General features: G+C 38.1%; 1 protein-coding gene across 6 annotated transcripts in view; it reads left to right on the top strand.

Moving 5' to 3' along the window:
* Window positions 1-22,279, top strand: part of osgep (O-sialoglycoprotein endopeptidase) — a 45,542-nt gene that overhangs the window by 4,367 nt on the left and 18,896 nt on the right. For 5 of the 6 annotated variants that reach the window (XM_061914001.1, XM_061914000.1, XM_061914002.1 and 2 more), the window contains exons 2-4: window positions 3,150-3,269; window positions 3,509-3,628; window positions 8,942-9,117. In XM_061914001.1, coding sequence (XP_061769985.1) covers window positions 3,155-3,269; window positions 3,509-3,628; window positions 8,942-9,117 — 411 coding nt within the window. In that variant the 5' untranslated portion in view covers window positions 3,150-3,154. Of the gene's footprint in view, window positions 1-3,130; window positions 3,270-3,508; window positions 3,629-8,941; window positions 9,118-22,279 lie in introns of all 6 variants that reach the window. The other variant, XM_061914003.1, reaches the window with a different exon arrangement.

The following is a 22,279-nucleotide window of genomic DNA, read 5'->3' as shown; positions in this document are numbered from 1 at the left end:
AATATGTACATATAGTTAGCCTAAATAGCATGTTAGCATCGCTTAGCTTGTGGGTAAGCCGTGACCAAATATGTCTGATTAGCACACTACACATAAGTCAATAACATCAACAAAACTCACCTTTGTGCATTCTCGCACAACGTTATAAGTTTGGTGGACAAAATGAGACAGAAAAAGAAGTGGCATAAAACACGTCTTAGAAAGTCGGAGAAAGTTATACATGTAAACTAAAGCGGTGAGTTCAAGGACCGCCAAAATTAGTAGGACAAAACAGCGCTCGCCAAATACTCGAATCATTGAAGCATGTTTAATATAAATAGTGTGCTTTATAGTAATTAGGGAGGTCTGTGTCTTGTTTGTACTCCTGCAGAAACCATATTAAAACAAAAAATATGTTTTTTCCCCTCATCATTTCCATTTTTCATATATTTTTTAAAAAGCTCCAGAGAGCCACTAGGGCGGCGCTAAAGAGCCGCATGCCGCTCCAGAGCCGCGGGTTGCCGACCTCTGCCATAGTGGATCTAACATAATAGTGTGAGAGTCCAGCCCATAGTGCAGGGGTGTCAAACTCAAACACAGAGTGGGCCAAAATTTCAAACGGAACAAAGCCGCGGGCCAAGGTTGAACAAATTAACCTTCTAAGAGGGACCCAAACAAGTTTTGCATTTAATATTGAACAAGCAAGGCTTATATAACTTTATAGTGACATGCCAAGTCGAGTTTCAAATTATCCATCCATCCATTTCCTACCGCTTATCCCTTCTGGGGTCGCTGGAGCCAACTTCAGCTGCGTTCGGGCGGAAGGCAGGGTACACCCTGGACAAGTCGCCACCTCGTCACAGGGCCAACACAGATAGACAGAAAACATTCACACTCACATTCACACACTAGGGCCAATTTAGTGTTGCCAATCAACCTATCAATAATAGATGCGTTTGTTACGTCTCGCCTCGACTACTGTAACGTATTATTTTCGGGTCTCCCCATGTCTAGCATTAAAAGATTACAGTTGGTACAAAATGCGGTTGCTAGACTTTTGACAAGAACAAGAAAGTTTGATCACATTACGCCTGTACTGGCTCACCTGCACTGGCTTTAAGATGTGACTTTAAGGTTTTACTACTTACGTATAAAATACTACACGGTCTAGCTCCATCCTATCTTGCCGATTGTATTGCACCATATGTCCCGGCAAGAAATCTGCGTTCAAAGGACTCTGGCTTGTTAGTGATTCCCCAAGCCCAAAAAAAGTCTGCGGGCTATAGAGCGTTTTCCGTTCGGGCTCCAGTACTCTGGAATGCCCTCCCGGTAACAGTTCGAGATGCCACCTCAGTAGAAGCATTTAAGTCTCACCTTAAAACTCATTTGTATACTCTAGCCTTTAAATAGACTCCCTTTTTAGACCAGTTGATCTGCCGTTTCTTTTCTTTTTCTTCTATGTCCCACTCTCCCTTGTGGAGGGGGTCCGGTCCGATCCGGTGGCCATGTACTGCTTGCCTGTGTATCGGCTGGGGACATCTCTGCGATGCTGATCCGCCTCCGCTTGGGATGGTTTCCTGCTGGCTCCGCTGTGAACGGGACTCTCGCTGCTGTGTTGGATCCGCTTTGGACTGGACTCTCGCGACTGTGTTGGATCCATTGTGGATTGAACTTTTACAGTATCATGTTAGACCCGCTCGACATCCATTGCTTTCCTCCTCTCTAAGGTTCTCATAGTCATCATTGTCACCGACGTCCCACTGGGTCATTATTGTCACCGATGTCCCACTGGGTGTGAGTTTTCCTTGCCCTTATGTGGGCCTACCGAGGATGCCGTGGTGGTTTGTGCAGCCCTTTGAGACACTAGTGATTTAGGGCTATATATATATCAATGGCATATCAAATATAATTTAAATAAATATTGGGGGGGCCGGGTTTGGTGGTAGCGGGGGTGTCTATTGTGGCGTCCAGAAAGAGTTAATGCCGCAAGGAGTTCTATGTATTACGTGTGTTACGGTGCAAATGTTCTACCGAAACGTGTTGGTCATTCTTGTTTGGTGTGGCTTCACAGTGTGGCGCATATTTGTAACAGTGTTAAAGTCGTTTATACGGCCACCCTCAGTGTGACCTGTATGGCTGTTGACCAAGTATGCGTTGCATTCATTCGTGTGTGTTAAAGCCGCAGATATTATGTGACTGGGCCGGCACGTTGTTTGTATGGCGGAAAAGCGGACGTGACAACAGGTTGTAGAGGATGCTAAAGGCAGTGCCTTCGAGGCACGCCCCCAATATTGTTGTCCGGGTGGAAATTGGGAGAAATTCGGAAGAATTGTTGCCCTGGGAGATTTTCGGGAGGGGCAGTGAAATTCGGGAGTCTCTCGGGTAAATCGTGAGGGTTGGCAAATGCGTCGTTACAGCCGCACCGCCCCTGTATGATACCAGCGGGCCAGCTCTAATCTTAATTTGATATTACCTCAAGGGCCAAATGAAATTACACGGCGGGCCAGAGTTTTACACCCATGCCATAGTGGGTCTCGCATCATATTGTGAGAGTCCAGTCCATAGTGGATCTAACATAATATTGTGAGAGTCCAGTCCATAGTGGATCTAACATAATATTGTGAGAGCCCAGTCCATAGGGGATCTAGTTAACAATGTAAGAGTCCAGTCCATATTGGATCTAGTTAACAATGTGAGAGTCCAGTCCATATTGGATCTAGTTAGTAGTGTGAGAGTCCAGTCCATAGTGGGGCCAGTAGGAGATCATCTTAAGTGAAGACAGGTCAGCAACCCAGAGATGTCATCAACTGATGCACAGATGAGTGTTCCACCCCGGGTCCTGACTTTGAACAGCTAGCGCGTCATCTGTGGTCACCTAATAACCCCCCAACGCCAGAGAGGGCGGGGCAGAGCAGAAAAGAGACGGCAGATCAACTGGTCTAAAAGGGGGTCTATCTAAAGGCTAGAGTATACAAATGAGTTTTAAGATGGGACTTAAATGCTTCTACTGAGGTAGCATTGCTAACACAACAGCTGCCGAGCTCGCTAATGTTTTGATTTACTAAAATCCGAAAGTGTTTGGTTGTTGTGGAACATACTGTCTTTGTTTAAAAAAGACATATTCCAATTTATTTGAGAGTTCTTGGCACAGACTGCCATTTGTCTTATAGCTGCGATGACTGTGGTGATTGGGTTCGAGGGCAGTGCCAACAAGATTGGCATTGGCATCATCCGGGATGGCCAAGTGCTCTCCAACCCTCGGCGGACATACATCACCCCTCCTGGTCAAGGCAAGTTACACTAACCATCACTAATACTGACAGGGCTGGGCTGTATCACGATTCAAGTCCTTTATATCGCTCGATATTGATGATTATTAATATTTTTTTATGACCTATGGCAAATGAGCAGGGAAAAAAATGTATTTAATATTTAACTTCCTTCCTTCCTCCTTCCCTAAACCACTTACTACAGCCTAATTGTTTTTTTAACTTGGAGTTGCTGACAAAATGCTTTCCCACTTGACTAGGCTTCTTACCACGTGACACGGCCAGACATCACCGCTCCGTTGTCCTGACTGTCTTGAAGGAGGCGTTGGAGCAAGCGGGACTGAAGCCCTCAGACATAGACTGCGTGGCCTACACCAAAGGTAAATGTTGGTTTGGCGTAAGGTTTTCTCTGTACCAATATTTTGATACCGTTACGAAAATGTATTTCGATACTTTTCTAAATAAAGGAGACCACAAAAATATTCGCCATCGTTATCCTCATAACGAAGCAGTTTGAGCAGGGGTCTCAAACTCAATTTACCTGGGGGCCACTGGGTGCAGAAACTGGGTGAGGCTGGGCCGCAAGAAAATATTTCTTAAACAATGAATTTACCTTCTTTGAATGGCTTTCCCGCCCTAGCAACATACTTGCCAACCTTCCCGATTTTTCCGGGAGACTACCAAATTTCAATGCACGTCCCGACAATCTCCCAGGGCAACCATTCTCTCTAATTTGTCCCGATTTTCGACTGGGCAACAATATTTAAGGCGTGCCGTGATAGCACTGCCTTTCAATGTCCTCTACAACATGTCTTCGCGTCCACCTTCATGTCATACAAACAGCGTGACGAGCGAGCCACATGTTGTATGAGGCTTCTGCAGACACACGTGTGTCTGCAGAATATGTTTGTCATTCCTGTTTGGTGTGGTTTCACAGTGTGCCGCATATTTGTAACAGTGTGTGTGTGTCTGTGCGTGGATGTCACTTCCTGTTTGGAGTTCACACGTCGACAGGGGGCTCCCCTCGTCTCTTTTAATGCACAGCATAGGACACAGAATAAGTACACTATCTGGAGTACAGGGCAGGCGAGTGGGGGATCTTATGTTCGTGGATAACTCCTCTGGCAGGGGGCTCCCCTCGTCTCTTTTAATGCACAGCATAGGACACATAGCAAGAGTGGTCCTCAGGTCCTGTTGATCAGGGGCAGTAGCTCCACAGCCACAGATCCACTATTAACCACTAATATCACAGTCAAAATTAAATCTTGTTCCCATAAGCACCATAAACTGTTAATAATGTTTAGACAAAAGTGTGTATTATATATACTATTATATATATTGTATTTATATAGGTGGGTGTGAGTGTGAGTGTGAGTGTGAGTGTGAGTGTGAGTGTGAGTGTGAGTGTGAGTGTGAGTGTGAGTGTGAGTGTGAGTGTGAGTGTGAGTGTGAGTGTGAGTGTGTGTGTGTGTGTGTGTGTGTGTGTGTGTGTGTGTGTGTGTGTGTGTGTGTGTGTGTGATGGATATGTGTGTATTTTGGGTATATGCATGTGTGTATGTATGTGATTGTGTGTGTGTATGTGTATATATGTATATATATATATATGTATATGTATATATATATGTATATATATATATAAATTGTATATATGTGTGTGTGTATATGTGTGTGTACATATGTATATGTAAGTGTGTGTGAATTTAAATGTATTTTATATAGACAATATATATAGCAGCAACCACTGAATTGAATTATATTATATATATTATTGTATTATATATTGTATATATATATTGTATATGTATATGGGTGGGACCTAATAAGTTTACTTCTTCCCACTCCCTTTTGAGCCAATCTTGACATCTACAAAAGATTAGGCACATGTAATGTTTTCAATGTAGGTGTAAAAATAATGTATCTATATATTTCTTTTGTATTTTATGTCACTCTCTTGTTTTGTTTGCATGGCTCAAAATAAACCCATTCATTCATTCAGTGTTAAAGTTGTTTATATGGCCACCTTCATTGTGACCTGTATGGCTGTTGACCAAGTATGCCTTGCAGTCACATACGTGTATGTTCAAAAGCCAGATACAACATATGACCTGGCTGGCACGCTGTTTGCACAGGTTGTAGAGGGCGCTAAAGGCAGCCATTACGGAACCCTATGAACGATGAAATTTGGGTAATAGATCAAAAGAAATTTGAGGGAAAGGATGCCCTGAAATTCGTGAGTCTCCCGGAAAAATCAGGAGGGTTGGCAAGCATGACGCTGTCAAGCACCATTAATATAAAACTCGCGGGCCGCGCTAACATAACATTTTCACATCGAGGAGAGGGCCACAAAATAACGTCTCGTGGGCCGCAAATGACCCGCGGACCACATGTCTGAGACCCCTGAGTTTGAGGCTAAAAGGAGCGCAGTACTTTGCTTCGCCAGCAGAGGAACCGCTAATTATACCTACACCGAAATGTGACGTTTTTGTGTCTCATTTCTCGACCATCCATCCATCCATTTTCTACCGCTTATTCCCTTTGGGGTCGCTGGTGCCTAGCTCAGCTACAGTCGGGCAGAAGGCGGCGTACACCCTGGACAAGTCGCAACCTCATCGCAGGGCCAACACAGATAGACAGACAACATTCACACTCACATTCACACGCTGGGGCCAGTTTAGTGTTGCCAGTCAACCTATCCCCAGGTGCATGTTTTTGGAGGTGGGAGGAAGCCGGAGTACCCGGAGGGAACCCACGCATTCACGGGGAGGACATGCAAACTCCCGAGCCCGGGATTGAACCCAGGACTATTCAGGAACTTCGTATTGTGAGGCAGACACACTAACCCCTCCTCCACCGTGAGGCCCTTCATTTCTCGACCGATTCATCAAAATGTTCGGCTCGTTCGACACCACTGATTGTCTTTCTGATCCGATACCGAGGGATATGCAATCTAATACCAATACTTTTTTGCAAATTAATCAACGTGTTTGCTGTTGTGTATTTTTTTTCCAACCAATAACATGTCAGTGTGAAACAACAGTAAATAGAGCAAACAATCGGAACGTAGTGTTGTTCTGATACTAATATTTTGGTACCGGTACTAAAATGTATTTCGATATTTTTGTAAATAAAGGGGACCACAAAAAATGACATTATTTGCTTTATTTTAACAAAAAAATATGAGCCTACATTGAACATGTTTGTTATTGTTATTTAGTCCTTAAATAAAATAGTGAACATACTAGACAACTTGTCTTTTAGTAGAAAGAAAAAAAAGACTCCTAACTAGTCTGCTGAGGTATGCATTAAGTTAAAGTACCCATGATTGTCTCACTCACACACACATACACACACACACACACACACACTCTAGGTGTGATGAAAATTTTCTCTGCATTTGACTCATCATCCTTGATCACCCCCTGGGAGGTGAGGGGAGCAGTGAGCAGCAGCGGTGGCCGCGCCCGGGAATTATTTTTGGTGATTTAACCCCCAATCCCAACCCCTTGATGCTGAGGGCCAAGCATGTTCATTGTCTTCATTCCCGACGTGTTTGTGTCTCATTTCTCGACCGATTCACCAAAAATGTTCGGCTCGTGCGATACCACTGATTGTCTTTCCAATCCGATACCGAGGGAAATGCAGTCTAATACCGATACTTTTTTGCAAATTTACCCACTGTGTCTGCTGTTGTGTATTTTTTTCCAAACAATAACATGTCTGTGTAAAACAACAGTAAAAAGAGCAAACAATTGGAACGTAGTGTTGTCCTGATACCAATATTTTGGTACCGGTACTAAAATGTAATTCGATATTTTTCTAAATAAAGGGGACCACAAAAAAATGAAATTTTTTGCTTTATTTTAACAAAAACATCTGAGCCTACATTGAACATGTGTTTATTATTGTTAATTAGTTCTTAAATAAAATAGTGAACATACTAGACAGCTTGTCTTTTAGTAGAAAGAAAAAAAAAAGACTCCTAACTAGTCTGCTGAGGTATGCATTAAGTTAAAGTTAAAGTGCCAATGATAGTCACACACACACACACACAAACACACACACACACACACACACACACACACACACACTAGGTGTGGCGAAATGATCCTCTGCATTTGACTCATCACCCTTGATCACCCCCTGGGAGGTGAGGGGAGCAGTGAGCAGCAGTGGTGGCCACGCCCAGGAGTCATTTTTGATGATTTATCCCCTAATTCCAGGCCTGAGTGCCAATCAGGGAGGTAATGGCTCCCATTTTTATAGTGTTTGGTATGACTACATTCTGTGTTGGCCCTGCGATGAGGTGGCGACTTGTCCAGGGTGTACCCACCTTCCGCCCAAATGTAGCTCAGATAGGTGCCAGCGCCCCCCGCGACCCCAAAAGGGAATAAGTGATAGAAAATGGATAGATTGATGGGTATGACTACATATTGTGTAAATTATCATTCTATTATTTTGTCAACATTGTGAAGAACAAACTGTAAAAAAATAATTATTAATCTACCTGTTTGTTTACTGTTAATATCTGCTTATTTTCTGTCTTAACATGTTCGATCTACACTTCTGTTCAAATGTAATAGTCGCTTATTCTTCTCTTCTTTGATACTTTACAATAGTTTTGGATGATACCACACATTTAGTTATCGATCCGATACCAGGTAGTTACAGGATCATACATTGGTCATACTTTAAGTTCTCATGTGTCCAGGGAAGTATTTCCCGAGTTTATAAATATAATATGAATTTAAAAAGATTTTGTGACGATAAAAAATACCGATGTAATCATAGTAGTATCGACGCGATACGCTCCTGCACTTGGTATCACGATAGTGGATGTCAGGTGTAGATCCACCCATGGCATTTGTTTACATTGTGACACCGGTGAACTATTGTATCCTCCTACGGTGTGTAGTGAGGCATGTTTAGCTATTCCTCATCCTCCAGTGATAACGCTAGCTGTAAGAAACTTACTTTGTCGCCATGGAAACAATGATTAGCGATTCAGAAGTAGCTAAAACACTGCCGATTGCGGATGGACATTAGCTGCTAACTAGGTAGCCATGTCTTAAAGTTAAAGTACCAATTATTGTCACACACACATTAGGTGTGGTGAAATTTGTCCTCTGCATTTGGTCCTCTCCCTTGGTCCCCCCCTGGGAGGTGAGGGGAGCAGTGAGCAGCAGCGGTGGCCGCGTCCGGGAATAATTTTTTGGTGATTTGGGGCGTCTCAGTGTTATAAATTCACCTTTATCGTCAGTTTTTTGGCCAAAATGCATCCGTTCTCCCTTTTCTGTCTACACAATGTACCTGCTTGTAAGTACTCTGTGTGTGTGCGCTGCCGAACATGCTCCTCTCTCTGCTCGTAAAACCAACAATGTCATGACGTGACGAGGATGCGCCGTCATGCCTGTAAAAAAAAATAAATAAAAATATGACGAACTGGTACTTTTCAAACAGAGTATAGTACCGTTTTTGATTCATTAGTACCGCGATACCATACCGTACAACCCTAGTTTGACATGTTTGAAAGTGAAGTGTACAGGTGTCATAACTGCTAGGATTGAAACATGTAAACATAAACTGAATGGCTTGTTAAAATATGAACATTCACAACCTTTATGCTCCAACATGGATGAGAATGTGGCAGGTGACATTTTCAAGTGCAAGGTTTGCTGATTCCTGTCCCTCTCAGGTCCTGGCATGGGTGCCCCCCTGGTGACCGTGGCGCTGGTGGCCCGCACGGTGGCCCAATTGTGGGGGAAACCCCTCCTGGGGGTCAACCACTGTATTGGCCACATCGAGATGGGCCGCCTGATCACCAGAGCCAATAACCCCACCGTGCTTTACGTCAGCGGTGGGAACACACAGGTTAGTAAGAGTTGGATTCTGGATTACCTCTGATGTGGTTTCTTCAGGGCCCATGCCGATTATTAATAGTCTAGGTCAGTGTTTTTCAATCAATCAATCACTCAATCAATGTTTATTTGTATAGCCCTAAACCACAAGTGTCTCAAAGACACCCTCGGTTCAGGGCCCAAATAAGGGCAAGGAAAAAATCACCCCAGTGGGACGTCAATGTGAATGACTATGAGAAACCTTGGAGAGGACCAAAGATGTAGGATCTAAAATAATAGTGTGAGAGTCCAGTCCATAGTGGATCTACCATAATAGTGTGAGAGTCCAGTCCATAGTGGATCTAAAATAATAGTTAGTCCAGTCCATAGTGGATCTAACATATTAGTGAGAGTCCAGTCCATAGTGGATCTAACATAATTGTGTGAGAGTCCAGTCCATAGTGGATCTAACATAATTGTGTGAGAGTCCAGTCCATAGTGGATCTAACATAATTGTGTGAGAGGCCAGTCCATAGTGGATCTAACATAATAGTTAGAGTCCAGTCCATAGTGGATCTAACATAATAGTTAGAGTCCAGTCCATAGTGGATCTAAAATAATAGTTAGAGTCCAGTCCATAGTGGATCTAACATATTAGTGAGAGTCCAGTCCATAGTGGATCTAACATAATTGTGTGAGAGTCCAGTCCATAGTGGATCTAACATAATTGTGTGAGAGTCCAGTCCATAGTGGATCTAACATAATAGTGAGAGTCCAGTCCATAGTGGGTCTAACATAATAGTGTGGGAGTCCAGTCCATAGTGGATCTAAGATAATAGTGTGAGAGTCCAGTCCATAGTGGTTCTAACATAATAGTGTGAGAGTCAAGTCCATAGTGGATCAAACATAATAGTGAGAGTCAAGTCCATAGTGGCTCTAACATAAGAGTGTGAGAGTCAAGTCCATAGTGGATCTAACATAATAGTGAGAGTCCAGTCCATAGTGGATCTAACATAGTGTGAGGGTCGAGTCCATAGTGGATCTAACATTATAGTGTGAGGGTCCAGTCCATAGTGGATCTAATATAATAGTATGAGAGTCCAGTCCATAGTGGATCTAATATAACAGTGTGAGAGTCCAGTCCATAGTGGATCTAATATAATAGTATGAGAGTCCAGTCCATAGTGGTTCTAATATAACAGTGTGAGAGGCCAGTCCATAGTGGATCTAACATATTAGTGAGAGTCCAGTCCATAGTGGATCTAACATAATTGTGTGAGAGTCCAGTCCATAGTGGATCTAACATAATTGTGTGAGAGTCCAGTCCATAGTGGATCTAACATAATTGTGTGAGAGTCCAGTCCATAGTGGATCTAACATAATAGTGAGAGTCCAGTCCATAGTGGGTCTAACATAATAGTGTGGGAGTCCAATCCATAGTGGTTTTAACATAATAGTGTGAGAGTCAAGTCCATAGTGGATCTAACATAATAGTCTGAGAGTCAAGTCCATAGTGGATCTAACATAATAGTGAGAGTCCAGTCCGTAGTGGATCTAACATAATAGTGTGAGAGTCCAGTCCATAGTGGATCTAATATAACTGTGAGAGGCCAGTCCATAGCGGATCTAACATAATAGTGTGAGAGTCCAGTCCATAGTGGATCTAACATAATAGTGTGAGAGTCCAGTCCATAGTGGATCTAAAATAATAGTTAGAGTCCAGTCCATAGTGGATCTAACATATTAGTGAGAGTCCAGTCCATAGTGGATCTAACATATTAGTGAGAGTCCAGTCCTATGTGGATCTAACATAATTGTGTGAGAGTCCAGTCCATAGTGGATCTAACATAATTGTGTGATAGTCCAGTCCATAGTGGATCTAACATAATAGTGAGAGTCCAGTCCATAGTGGGTCTAACATAATAGTGTGGGAGTCCAGTCCATAGTGGATCTAAGATAATATTGTGAGAGTCCAGTCCATAGTGGTTCTAACATAATAGTGTGAGAGTTCAGTCCATAGTGGATCTAACATATTAGTGAGAGTCAAGTCCATAGTGGATCTAACATAATAGTGAGAGTCCAGTCCATAGTGGATCTAATATAATAGTGTGAGAGTCCAGTCCATAGTGGATCTAAGATAATAGTGTGAGAGTCCAGTCCATAGTGGGTCTAACATAATAGTGTGAGAGTTCAGTCCATAGTGGATCTAACATATTAGTGAGAGTCCAGTCCATAGTGGATCTAACATAATTTTGTGAGAGTCCAGTCCATAGTGGATCTAACATAATTGTGTGAGAGTCCAGTCCACAGTGGATCTAAGATAATAGTGTGAGAGTCCACTCCATAGTGGGTCTAACATAATAGTGTGAGAGTTCAATCCATAGTGGATTTAACATAATAGTAAGCGAGTCCAGTCCATAGTGGATCTAACATAATAGTGAGAGTCCAGTCCATAGTGGATCTAACATAATAGTGAGAGTCAAGTCCATAGTGGATCTAACATAATAGTGAGAGTCCAGTCCATAGTGGATCTAACATAATGGTGAGAGTCCAGTCCATAGTGGATCTAACATAATAGTGAGAGTCCAGTCCATAGTGGATCTAACATAATAGTGAGAGTCAAGTCCATAGTGGATCTAACATAATAGTGAGAGTCCAGTCCATAGTGGATCTAACATAATAGTGAGTGTCCAGTTCATAGTGGATCTAAGATAATAGTGTGAGAGTCCAGTCCATAGTGGATCTAACATAATAGTGTGAGAGTCCAGTCCATAGTTGATCTAACATAATTGTGTGAGAGTCAAGTCCATAGTGTATCTAACATAATAGTGTGAGAGTCAAGTCCATAGTGGATCTAACATAATAGTGAAAGTCCAGTCCATATTGGATCTAACATAATAGTGTGAGAGTCCAGTCCTTAGTGGATCTAACATAACAGTGAGAGTCCAGTCCATAGTGGATCTAACATAATAGTGAGAGAGTCAAGTCCATAGTGGATCTAACATAATAGTGACAGCTCAGTCCATAGCAGAGCTAACATAATAGTGTGAGAGTCCAGTCCATAGTGGATCTAACATAATAGTGAGAGTCAAGTCCATAGTGGATCTAACATAATAGTGAGAGTCCAGTCCATAGTGGATCTAACATAATAGTGAGAGTCCAGTCCATAATGGATCTAACATAATAGTGAGTGTCCAGTTCATAGTGGATCTAAGATAATAGTGTGAGAGTCCAGTCCATAGTGGATCTAACATAATAGTGTGAGAGTCCAGTCCATAGTGGATCCAACATAATAGTGGGAGTCAAGTCCATAGTGGATCTAACATAATAGTGAGAGTCAAGTCCGTAGTGGATCTAACATAATAGTGTGAGAGTCAAGTCCATAGTGGATCTAACATAATAGTGAAAGTCCAGTCCATAGTGGATCTAACATAATAGTGAGAGTCCAGTCCATAGTGGATCTAACATAATAGTGAGAGTCCAGTCCGTAGTGGATCTAACATAATAGTGAGAGTCCAGTCCATAGTGGGTTTAACATACTGTATTATTCGGACTATAAGTCGCAGTTTTTTTCATAGTTTTGCTGGAGGGTGCAACATATACTCTTGAGCGACTTATGTGTGAAATTATTAACACATTACCGTAAAATATCAAATAATATTTTTTATCACATTCGCAGAAGAGATGAAGAAAATGTCAGCAATCGTCACACACACGTCAACCAATAAGAATTCGGCGGGCTAGGGTTATGGCAGAAGTGCATTGCGGGTCATGGGATGTTAACTGCTTTAAGCTACTGCCGTAGCTATTAAATTGGATCATTTCATCGTTGGCGGTAACCTATAAAAACTGAGAAGGGCTGAACAAAAATGGCAGCGAAAAGGAGATCATGTACTGTAGATTACAAACTGGACATTTGTGGGAAAAATAATGATCAGAATTATTTTGATTGATATTGTAATCACGATTAGTAACACGATTATTCATCAAATTCAAAACATGACTATTTATTGCACCATCAAAACTCCACTTTAAATGTAGTTTTAAGAACACGGATATAAATTAGTAACGAATAAACCGCAACTGGTAATATGATAATAATAGTAATATTAAACCATTTAAATAACAATAGCAATATAAAAACAATGGAGTAATAAAAACAATTACCGTTTTGTCTGCAATTCCGTTTTTACCTTTTACATTTATTTTTACCACCATAGAGTGCTTGTGTCAATTACAATTCAATAAAATGTTTCTTAATTAGAGAGAATGCAAGAATCCTCACATTTATTGTTACAATACATCTTTGGAGACATTTTGACCATTATTTTAGGTCAAAGCATAATAAATGTGTAAATGTATCAGTTAGTGCTTTGATTTTTATTTTTATTTTTATTAAGGATCCCCATAAGCTGGTTGCCACAACAACACACTAGTCTTCCTGGGGTCCACAAACTCAATACAATTACAAGTAAAAGCATACGATTATAACAACACAATACAGAAACATATAAAAGCATCAACAAGCAAACAATTAATATTAATATTAATTACCATATAAATACAACTACATAAAACAGAACAAAACAAAACAAAAATTATCAACAAGCAAACCTTCGAGTACGTTGTGCTTTTTTGGAACTCAAATTTTTTTAGCACAGTCAAACAAGGTGTGGCGCACTGCGCTATTATTGTGAAGGGCGGAAGTGTGCTGTTGTCCTAAGCTTGATGAGTCAGGAGACGACTTGAGGCTGTTTAAAAAAAAAAAAAAAAAAAAGTGAGCCTCTTAAGTTGTGACTGCTGAGCTGTTTGTACATTGGGTTGAGTTTTTCCTTGCCCTGATGTGGAATCTGAACCAAGGATGTCATTGTGTGACCATTGTGATTTAGGGCTATATAAATAAACATTGATTGATGCATTGATCTTACATCCACGATGTCGTTCACAACAACACAAGCAGATTAAATGTGTCGTATGGGTGTGTCCGCGGTTTTTGAAGAAACTGGAATATAAAACATGTTTTCTGTTATTTCACCTTTTTTTTGTCAAGTACATAACTTCACATGTGTTCATGACCTTTAAAGTAATTTTGATAGTAGGCTAATATAACTAATATAGACTCTTACATCATGTGTTGTCTTCAATATAACACTTATAGCCATCCATTTCCTACCGCTTATTCCATTTTGGGGGTCGCTGGGGCGCTGGCGCCTATCTCAGCTACAATCAGGCAGAAGGCGGGGTACACCCTGGACAAGTCGCCACCTCATCGCAGATAACACTTATATAAGACTTTTAAAGTCATTTTGATAGTAGGCTAATATAGACACTTACATCATGTATTGAGACACTTACATCATGTGTTGCCTTCATTATAACACTTATATAAGACTTTTAAAGTCATTTTGATTGTAGGCTAATATAGACACATCATGTGTTGTCTTCATTATAACACTTATATAAGATTTTTAAAGTCATTTTGATAGTGGGCTAATATCTATAACTAATATAGATACTTACATCATGTGTTGTCTTCATTATAACACTTATATAAGACTTTTAAAGTCATTTTGATAGTAGGCTTATATAGCTACTATAGACACTTACGTCATGTGTTGTCTTCATGATAACACTTATATAAGACTTTTAAAAGTCATTTTGATAGTAGGCTGATATAACTAATACAGATACTTACATCATGTGTTGTTTTCATTATAACACTTATATATAACACATTTAAAGTCATTTTGAGAGTAGGCTGATATGACTAACATATACACTTACATCATGTTTGTCTTCATTATAACACTTATATCAGACTTTTAATGTCATTTGGATAGTAGGGTAATATAGACACTTACATCATGTGTTGCCTTCATTATAACACTTATATAAGACTTTTAAAGTCATTTTAATAGTAAGCTAAAATAGCGACTACAGATACTTACGTCATGTGTTGTCTTCATTATAACACTTATATAAGACGTTTAAAGTCATTTTGATAGTAGGCTGATATAGACACATCATGTGTTGCCTTCATTATAACACTTATATAAGACTTCTAAAGTCATTGTAAAAGTAGGCTAATATAGCTACTATAGACACTTTCGTCATGTGTTGTCTTCATGATAACACTTATACAAGACTTTTAAAAGTAATTTTGATAATATTTATATAAGACATTTAAAGTCATTTGGATAGTAGACCGATATAACTAACATATACACTTACATCATGTTTGTCTTCATTATAACACTTATATAAGACTTTTAAAGTCATTTTAATAGTAGGCTAATATAGCTACTATAGACACTTATGTCATGTGCTGTCTTCATTATAACACTTATATAAGACTTAAAGTCATTTTGATAGTAGGCTAATATAACTAATACAGACACTTACATCATGTGTTGTCTTCATCATAACACTTATATTAAACGTTTAAAGTCATTTTGATAGTAGGCGAATATTGACACTTAAATCATGTATTGTCTTCACTATAACACTTTTATAAGACTTTTAAAGTCATTTTAATATTAGAATAATATGCCTACTATAGACACATCATGTGTTGTCTTCATGATAACACTTATATAAGACTTTTAAAAGTCATTTTGATAGTAGGCTGATATAACTAATATAGACACTTACATCATGTTTGTCTTCATTATAACACTTTTATAAGACTTTTAAAGTCATTTCGATAGTAGGCTAATATAGACACTTATATCATGTGTTGCCTTCATTATAACACTTATATAAGACTTTTAAAGTCATTTTAATAGTAGGCTAATATAGCTACTATAGACACTCACGTCATGTGTTGTCTTCATGATAACACTTATATAAGACTTTTAAAAATAATTTTGATAGTAGGCTGATATAACTAATATAGATACTTACATTATGTGTTGTCTTCATTATAACACTTATATAGCACATTTAAGTCATTTTGATAATAGGCTAATATAGACACTTACATCATGTGTTGCCTTCATTATAACACTTATACAAGACTTTTAAATTCATTTTAATAGTAGGCTAGTATAGCTACTATAGACACTTACATCATGTGTTGTCTTCATTATAACACTTATATAAGACATTTAAAGTCATTTTGATAGTAGGCTGATATAACTAACATATACACTTACATCATGTTTGTCATCATTATAACACTTATATAAGACTTTTAATGTCATTTGGATAGTAGGCTAATATAGACACTTACATCATGTGTTGCCTTCATTATAACACTTATATAAGACTTTCAAAGTCATTTTGATAGTAGGCTAATATAGACACTTATATCATGTGTTGCCTTCATTATAACACTTATATAAGACTTTTAAAGTCATTTTAATAGTAGTCTAATATAGCTACTATAGACACTTACGTCATGTGTTGTCTTCATGATAACACTTATATAAGACTTTTAAAGTCATTTTAATAGTAGTCTAATATAGCTACTATAGACACTTACGTCATGTGTTGTCTTCATGATAACACTTATATAAGACTTTTAAAAATAATTTTGATAGTAGGCTGATATAACTAATATAGATACTTACATTATGTGTTGTCTTCATTATAACACTTATATAGCACATTTAAGTCATTTTTCTATAGTAGGCTAATATAGACACTTACATCATGTGTTGCCTTCATTATAACACTTATATAAGACTTTTAAAGTCATTTTAATAGTAGGCTAGTATAGCTACTTTAGACACTTACATCATGTGTTGTCTTCATTATAACACTTATATAAGACATTTAAAGTCATTTTGATAGTAGGCTGATATAACTAACATATACACTTACATCATGTTTGTCTTCATTATAACACTTATATGAGACTTTTAATGTCATTTGGATAGTAGGCTAATATAGACACTTACATCATGTGTTGCCTTCATTATAACACTTATATAAGACTTTTATAGTCATTTTAATAGTAGGCTAATATAGCTACTATAGACACTTACGTCATGTGCTGTCTTCATTATAACACTTATATAAGACTTAAAGTCATTTTGATAGTAGGCTAATATAACTAATACAGACAATTACAGCATGTGTTGTCTTCATTATAACACTTATATTAAACTTTTAAAGTAATTTTGATAGTAGGCTAATATTGACATTTACATCATGTGTTGTCTTCATTATAACACTTTTATAAGACTTTTAAAGTCATTTTAATAGGAGAATAATATGCCTACTATAGACCCATCATGTGTTTTCTTCATGATAACACTTATATAAGACTTTTAAAAGTCATTTTGATAGTAGGCTGATATAACTAATATAGATACTTACATTATGTGTTGTTTTCATTATAACACTTATATAAGACATTTAAGTCATTTTGATAGTAGGCTGATATAACTAACATATACACTTATATCATGTTTGTCTTCATTATGACACTTATATAAGACTTTTAAAGTCATTTTGATGGTGGGCTAATATAGACACTTACATCATGTGTTGCCTTCATTATAACACGTATATAAGACTTTTAAATTCATTTTAATAGTAGGCTAATATAGACACTATAGACACTTACATCATGTGTTGTCTTCATTATAACACTTATATAAGACATTTAAAGTTATTTTGATAGTAGGCTGATATAACTAACATATACACTTACATCATGTTTGTCTTCATTATAACACTTATATAAGACTTTTAATGTCATTTGGATAGTAGGCTAATATAGACACTTACATCATGTGTTGCCTTCATTATAACACTTATATAAGACTTTTAAAGTCATTTTAATAGTAGGCTAAAATAGTTACTATAGATACTTACGTCATGTGTTGTCTTCATTATAACACTTATATAAGACGTTTAAAGTCATTTTGATAGTAGGCTGATATAACTAACATGTAGACTTACATCATGTTTGTGTTCATTATAACACTTATATAAGACTTTTAAAGTAATTTAAAGTCATTTTGATAGTAGGCTAATATAGACACATCATGTGTTGCCTCCGTTATAACACTAATATAAGACTTTTATAGTAATTTTAATAGTAGGCTGATATAGCTACTATAGACACTTTGGTCATGTGTTGTCTTCATGATAACACTTATATAAGACTTTTAAAAGTAATTTTGATTATATATATAAGACATTTAAAGTCATTTTGATAGTAGGCTGATATAACTAACATATACACTTACATCATGTTTGTCTTCATCCATCCATCCATCCATCCATCATCTTCCGCTTATCCGAGGTCGGGTCGCGGGGGCAACAGCCTAAGCAGGGAAACCCAGACTTCCCTCTCCCCAGCCACTTCGTCTAGCTCTTCCCGGGGGATCCCGAGGCGTTCCCAGGCCAGCCGGGAGACATAGTCTTCCCAACGTGTCCTGGGTCTTCCCCGTGGCCTCCTACCGGTTGGACGTGCCCTAAACACCTCCCTAGGGAGGCGTTCGGGTGGCATCCTGACCAGATGCCCGAACCACCTCATCTGGCTCCTCTCGATGTGGAGGAGCAGCGGCTTTACTTTGAGTTCCTCCCGGATGGCAGAGCTTCTCACCCTATCTCTAAGGGAGAGCCCCGCCACACGGCGGAGGAAACTCATTTCGGCCGCTTGTACCCGTGATCTTATCCTTTCGGTCATGACCCAAAGCTCATGACCATAGGTGAGGATGGGAACGTAGATCGACCGGTAAATTGAGAGCTTTGCCTTCCGGCTCAGCTCCTTCTTCACCACAACGGATCGGTACAACGTCCGCATTACTGAAGACGCCGCACCGATCCGCCTGTCGATCTCACGATCCACTCTTCCCTCACTCGTGAACAAGACTCCTAGGTACTTGAAGTCCTCCACTTGGGGCAGGGTCTCCTCCCCAACCCGGAGATGGCACTCCACCCTTTTCCGGGCGAGAACCCTGGACTCGGACTTGGAGGTGCTGATTCTCATTCCGGTCGCTTCACACTCGGCTGCGAACCGATCCAGCGAGAGCTGAAGATCCCGGTCAGATGAAGCCATCAGGACCACATCATCTGCAAAAAGCAGAGACCTAATCCTGCGGTTACCAAACCGGAACCCCTCAACGCCTTGACTGCGCCTAGAAATTCTGTCCATAAAAGTTATGAACAGAATCGGTGACAAAGGACAGCCTTGGCGGAGTCCAACCCTCACTGGAAATGTGTTCGACTTACTGCCGGCAATGCGAACCAAGCTCTGGCACTGATCGTACAGGGAACGGACCGCCACAATAAGACAGTCCGATACCCCATACTCTCTGAGCACTCCCCACAGGACTTCCCGAGGGACACGGTCGAATGCCTTCTCCAAGTCCACAAAGCACATGTAGACTGGTTGGGCAAACTCCCATGCACCCTCAAGAACCCTGCCGAGTGTATAGAGCTGGTCCACAGTTCCACGACCAGGACGAAAACCACACTGTTCCTCCTGAATCCGAGGTTCGACTATCCGTCTTCATTGTCTTCATTATAACACTTATATAAGACTTTTAAAGTCATTTAGAGTCATTTGGATAGTAGGCTAATATAGACACTTACATCATGTGTTGCCTTCATTATAACACTTATATAAGACTTTTATAGTCATTTTAATAGTAGGCTGATATAGCTACTATAGACACTTATGTCATGTGCTGTCTTTATTATAACTCTTATATAAGACTTAAAGTCACTTTGATAGTAGGCTAATATAACTAATACAGACACTTACATCATGTGTTGTCTTCATTATAACACTTATATAAAACTTTTAAAGTCATTTTGATAGTAGGCTGATATAACTAACATATACACTTACATCATGTTTGTCTTCATTATAACACTTATATAAGACTTTTAAAGTCATTTGGATAGTAGGCTAATATAACTAATACAGACACTTACATCATATGTTGTCTTCATTATAACACTTATATAAAACTTTTAAAGTCATCTTGATAGTAGGCTAATATTGACACTTACATCATGTGTTGTCTTCATTATGACACTTTTATAAGACTTTTAAAGTCATTTTAATAGGAGAATAATTTGCCTACTATAGACACTTACATCATGTTTGTCTTCATTATAACACTTTTATAAGACTTTTAAAGTCATTTTTTATAGTAGGCTAATATAGACACTTATATCATGTGTTGCCTTAATTATAACACTTATATAAGACTTTTAAAGTCATTTTAATAGTAGGGTAATATAGCTACTATAGACACTTACGTCATGTGTTGTCTTCATGATAACACTTATATAAGACTTTTAAAAGTCATTTGGATTATAGGCTAATATAGACACTTATATCATGTGTTGCCTTCATTATACCTCTTATATAAGACTTTTAAAGTCATTTTAATAGTAGGCTAATATAGCTACTATAGACACTTACGTCATATGTCGTCTTCATTATAACACTTATATAAGACATTTAAAGTAATTTTGATAGTAGGCTGATATAACTAACATATACACTTATATCATGTTTGTCTTCATTATAACACTTATATAAGACTTTTAAAGTCATTTGGATAGTAGGCTAATATAGACACTTACATCATGTGTTGCCTTCATTATAGGACTTTTAAGGTCATTTTAATAGTAGGCTAATATAGCTACTATAGACACTTACGTCATGTGTAGTTTTCATGATAACACTTATATTAGACTTTTAAAAGTAGTTTTGATAGTAGGCTGATATAACTAATATAGATACTTACATTATGTGTTGTCTTCATTATAACACTTATATAAGACATTTAAAGTAATTTTGATAGTAGGCTGATATAGACACTTATATCATGTGTTGCCTTCATTATAACACTTATATAACATTTTTAAAGTCATTTTAATAGTAGGCTAATATAGCTACTATAGACACGTCATGTGTAGTCTTCATTATAACACTTATGTAAGACATTTAAAGTCATTTTGATAGTAGGCTAATGTAGACACTTATATCATGTGTTGCCTTCATTATAACACTTATATAAAATGTTTTAAAGTCATTTTAATAGTAGGCTAATATAGCTACTATAGACACTTACGTCATGTGTAGTCTTCATTATAACACTTATATAAGACATTTAAAGTCATTTTGATAGTAGGCTGATATAACTAACATATACACTTACATCATGTTTGTCTTTATTATAACACTTATATAAGACTTTTAAAGTCATTTAAAGTCATTTGTTTAGTAGGCTAATATAGACACATCATGTGTTGCCTTCGTTAGAACACTTATATAAGACTTTTAAAGTAATTTCAATAGTAGACTAATATAGCTATTATAGACACTTACGTCATGTGTTGTCTTCATTATAACAATTATATAAAAATTTTAAAGTAATTTTAATAGTAGGCTAATATAGCTACTATAGACACTTACGTCATTTGTAGTCTTCATTATAACACTTATATAAGACATTTAAAGTCATTTTGATAGTAGGCTGATATAACTAACATATACACTTACATCATGTTTGTCTTTATTATAACACTTATATAAGACTTTTAAAGTCATTTAAAGTCATTTGTTTAGTAGGCTAATATAGACACATCATGTGTTGCCTTCGTTAGAACACTTATATAAGACTTTTAAAGTAATTTCAATAGTAGACTAATATAGCTATTATAGACACTTACGTCATGTGTTGTCTTCATTATAACACTTATATAACACTTTTAAAAGTAATTTTGATAGTAGGCTGATATAACTAATACAGATACTTACATCATGTGTTGTTTTCATTATAACACTTATATAAGACATTTAAAGTCATTTTGATAGTAGGCTGATACAACTAACATATACACTTACATCATGTTTGTCTTCCTTATAACACTTACATAAGACTTTTAAAGTCATTTTGATAGTAGGCTAATATAGACACTTACATCATGTGTTGCCTTCATTTTAACACTTATATAAGACATTTAAAGTCATTTTGAAAGTAGGCTGATATAACTAACATATACACATACATCATGTTTGTCTTCCTCATAACACTTATATAAGACTTTTAAAGTCATTTTGATAGTAGGCTAATATAGACACATCATGTGTTGCCTTCATTATAACACTTATATAAGACTTTCAAAGTCATTTTAATAGTAGGCTAAAATAGCTACTATAGACACTTACGTCATGTGTTGTCTTCATTATAACACTTATATCAGACTTTTAAAAGTAA

This window comes from Nerophis ophidion, linkage group LG10, assembly GCF_033978795.1.
Source record: "Nerophis ophidion isolate RoL-2023_Sa linkage group LG10, RoL_Noph_v1.0, whole genome shotgun sequence".
Taxonomy (NCBI): Eukaryota; Metazoa; Chordata; class Actinopteri; order Syngnathiformes; family Syngnathidae; genus Nerophis; species Nerophis ophidion.
This window is presented reverse-complemented; position numbering and strand designations above follow the sequence as displayed.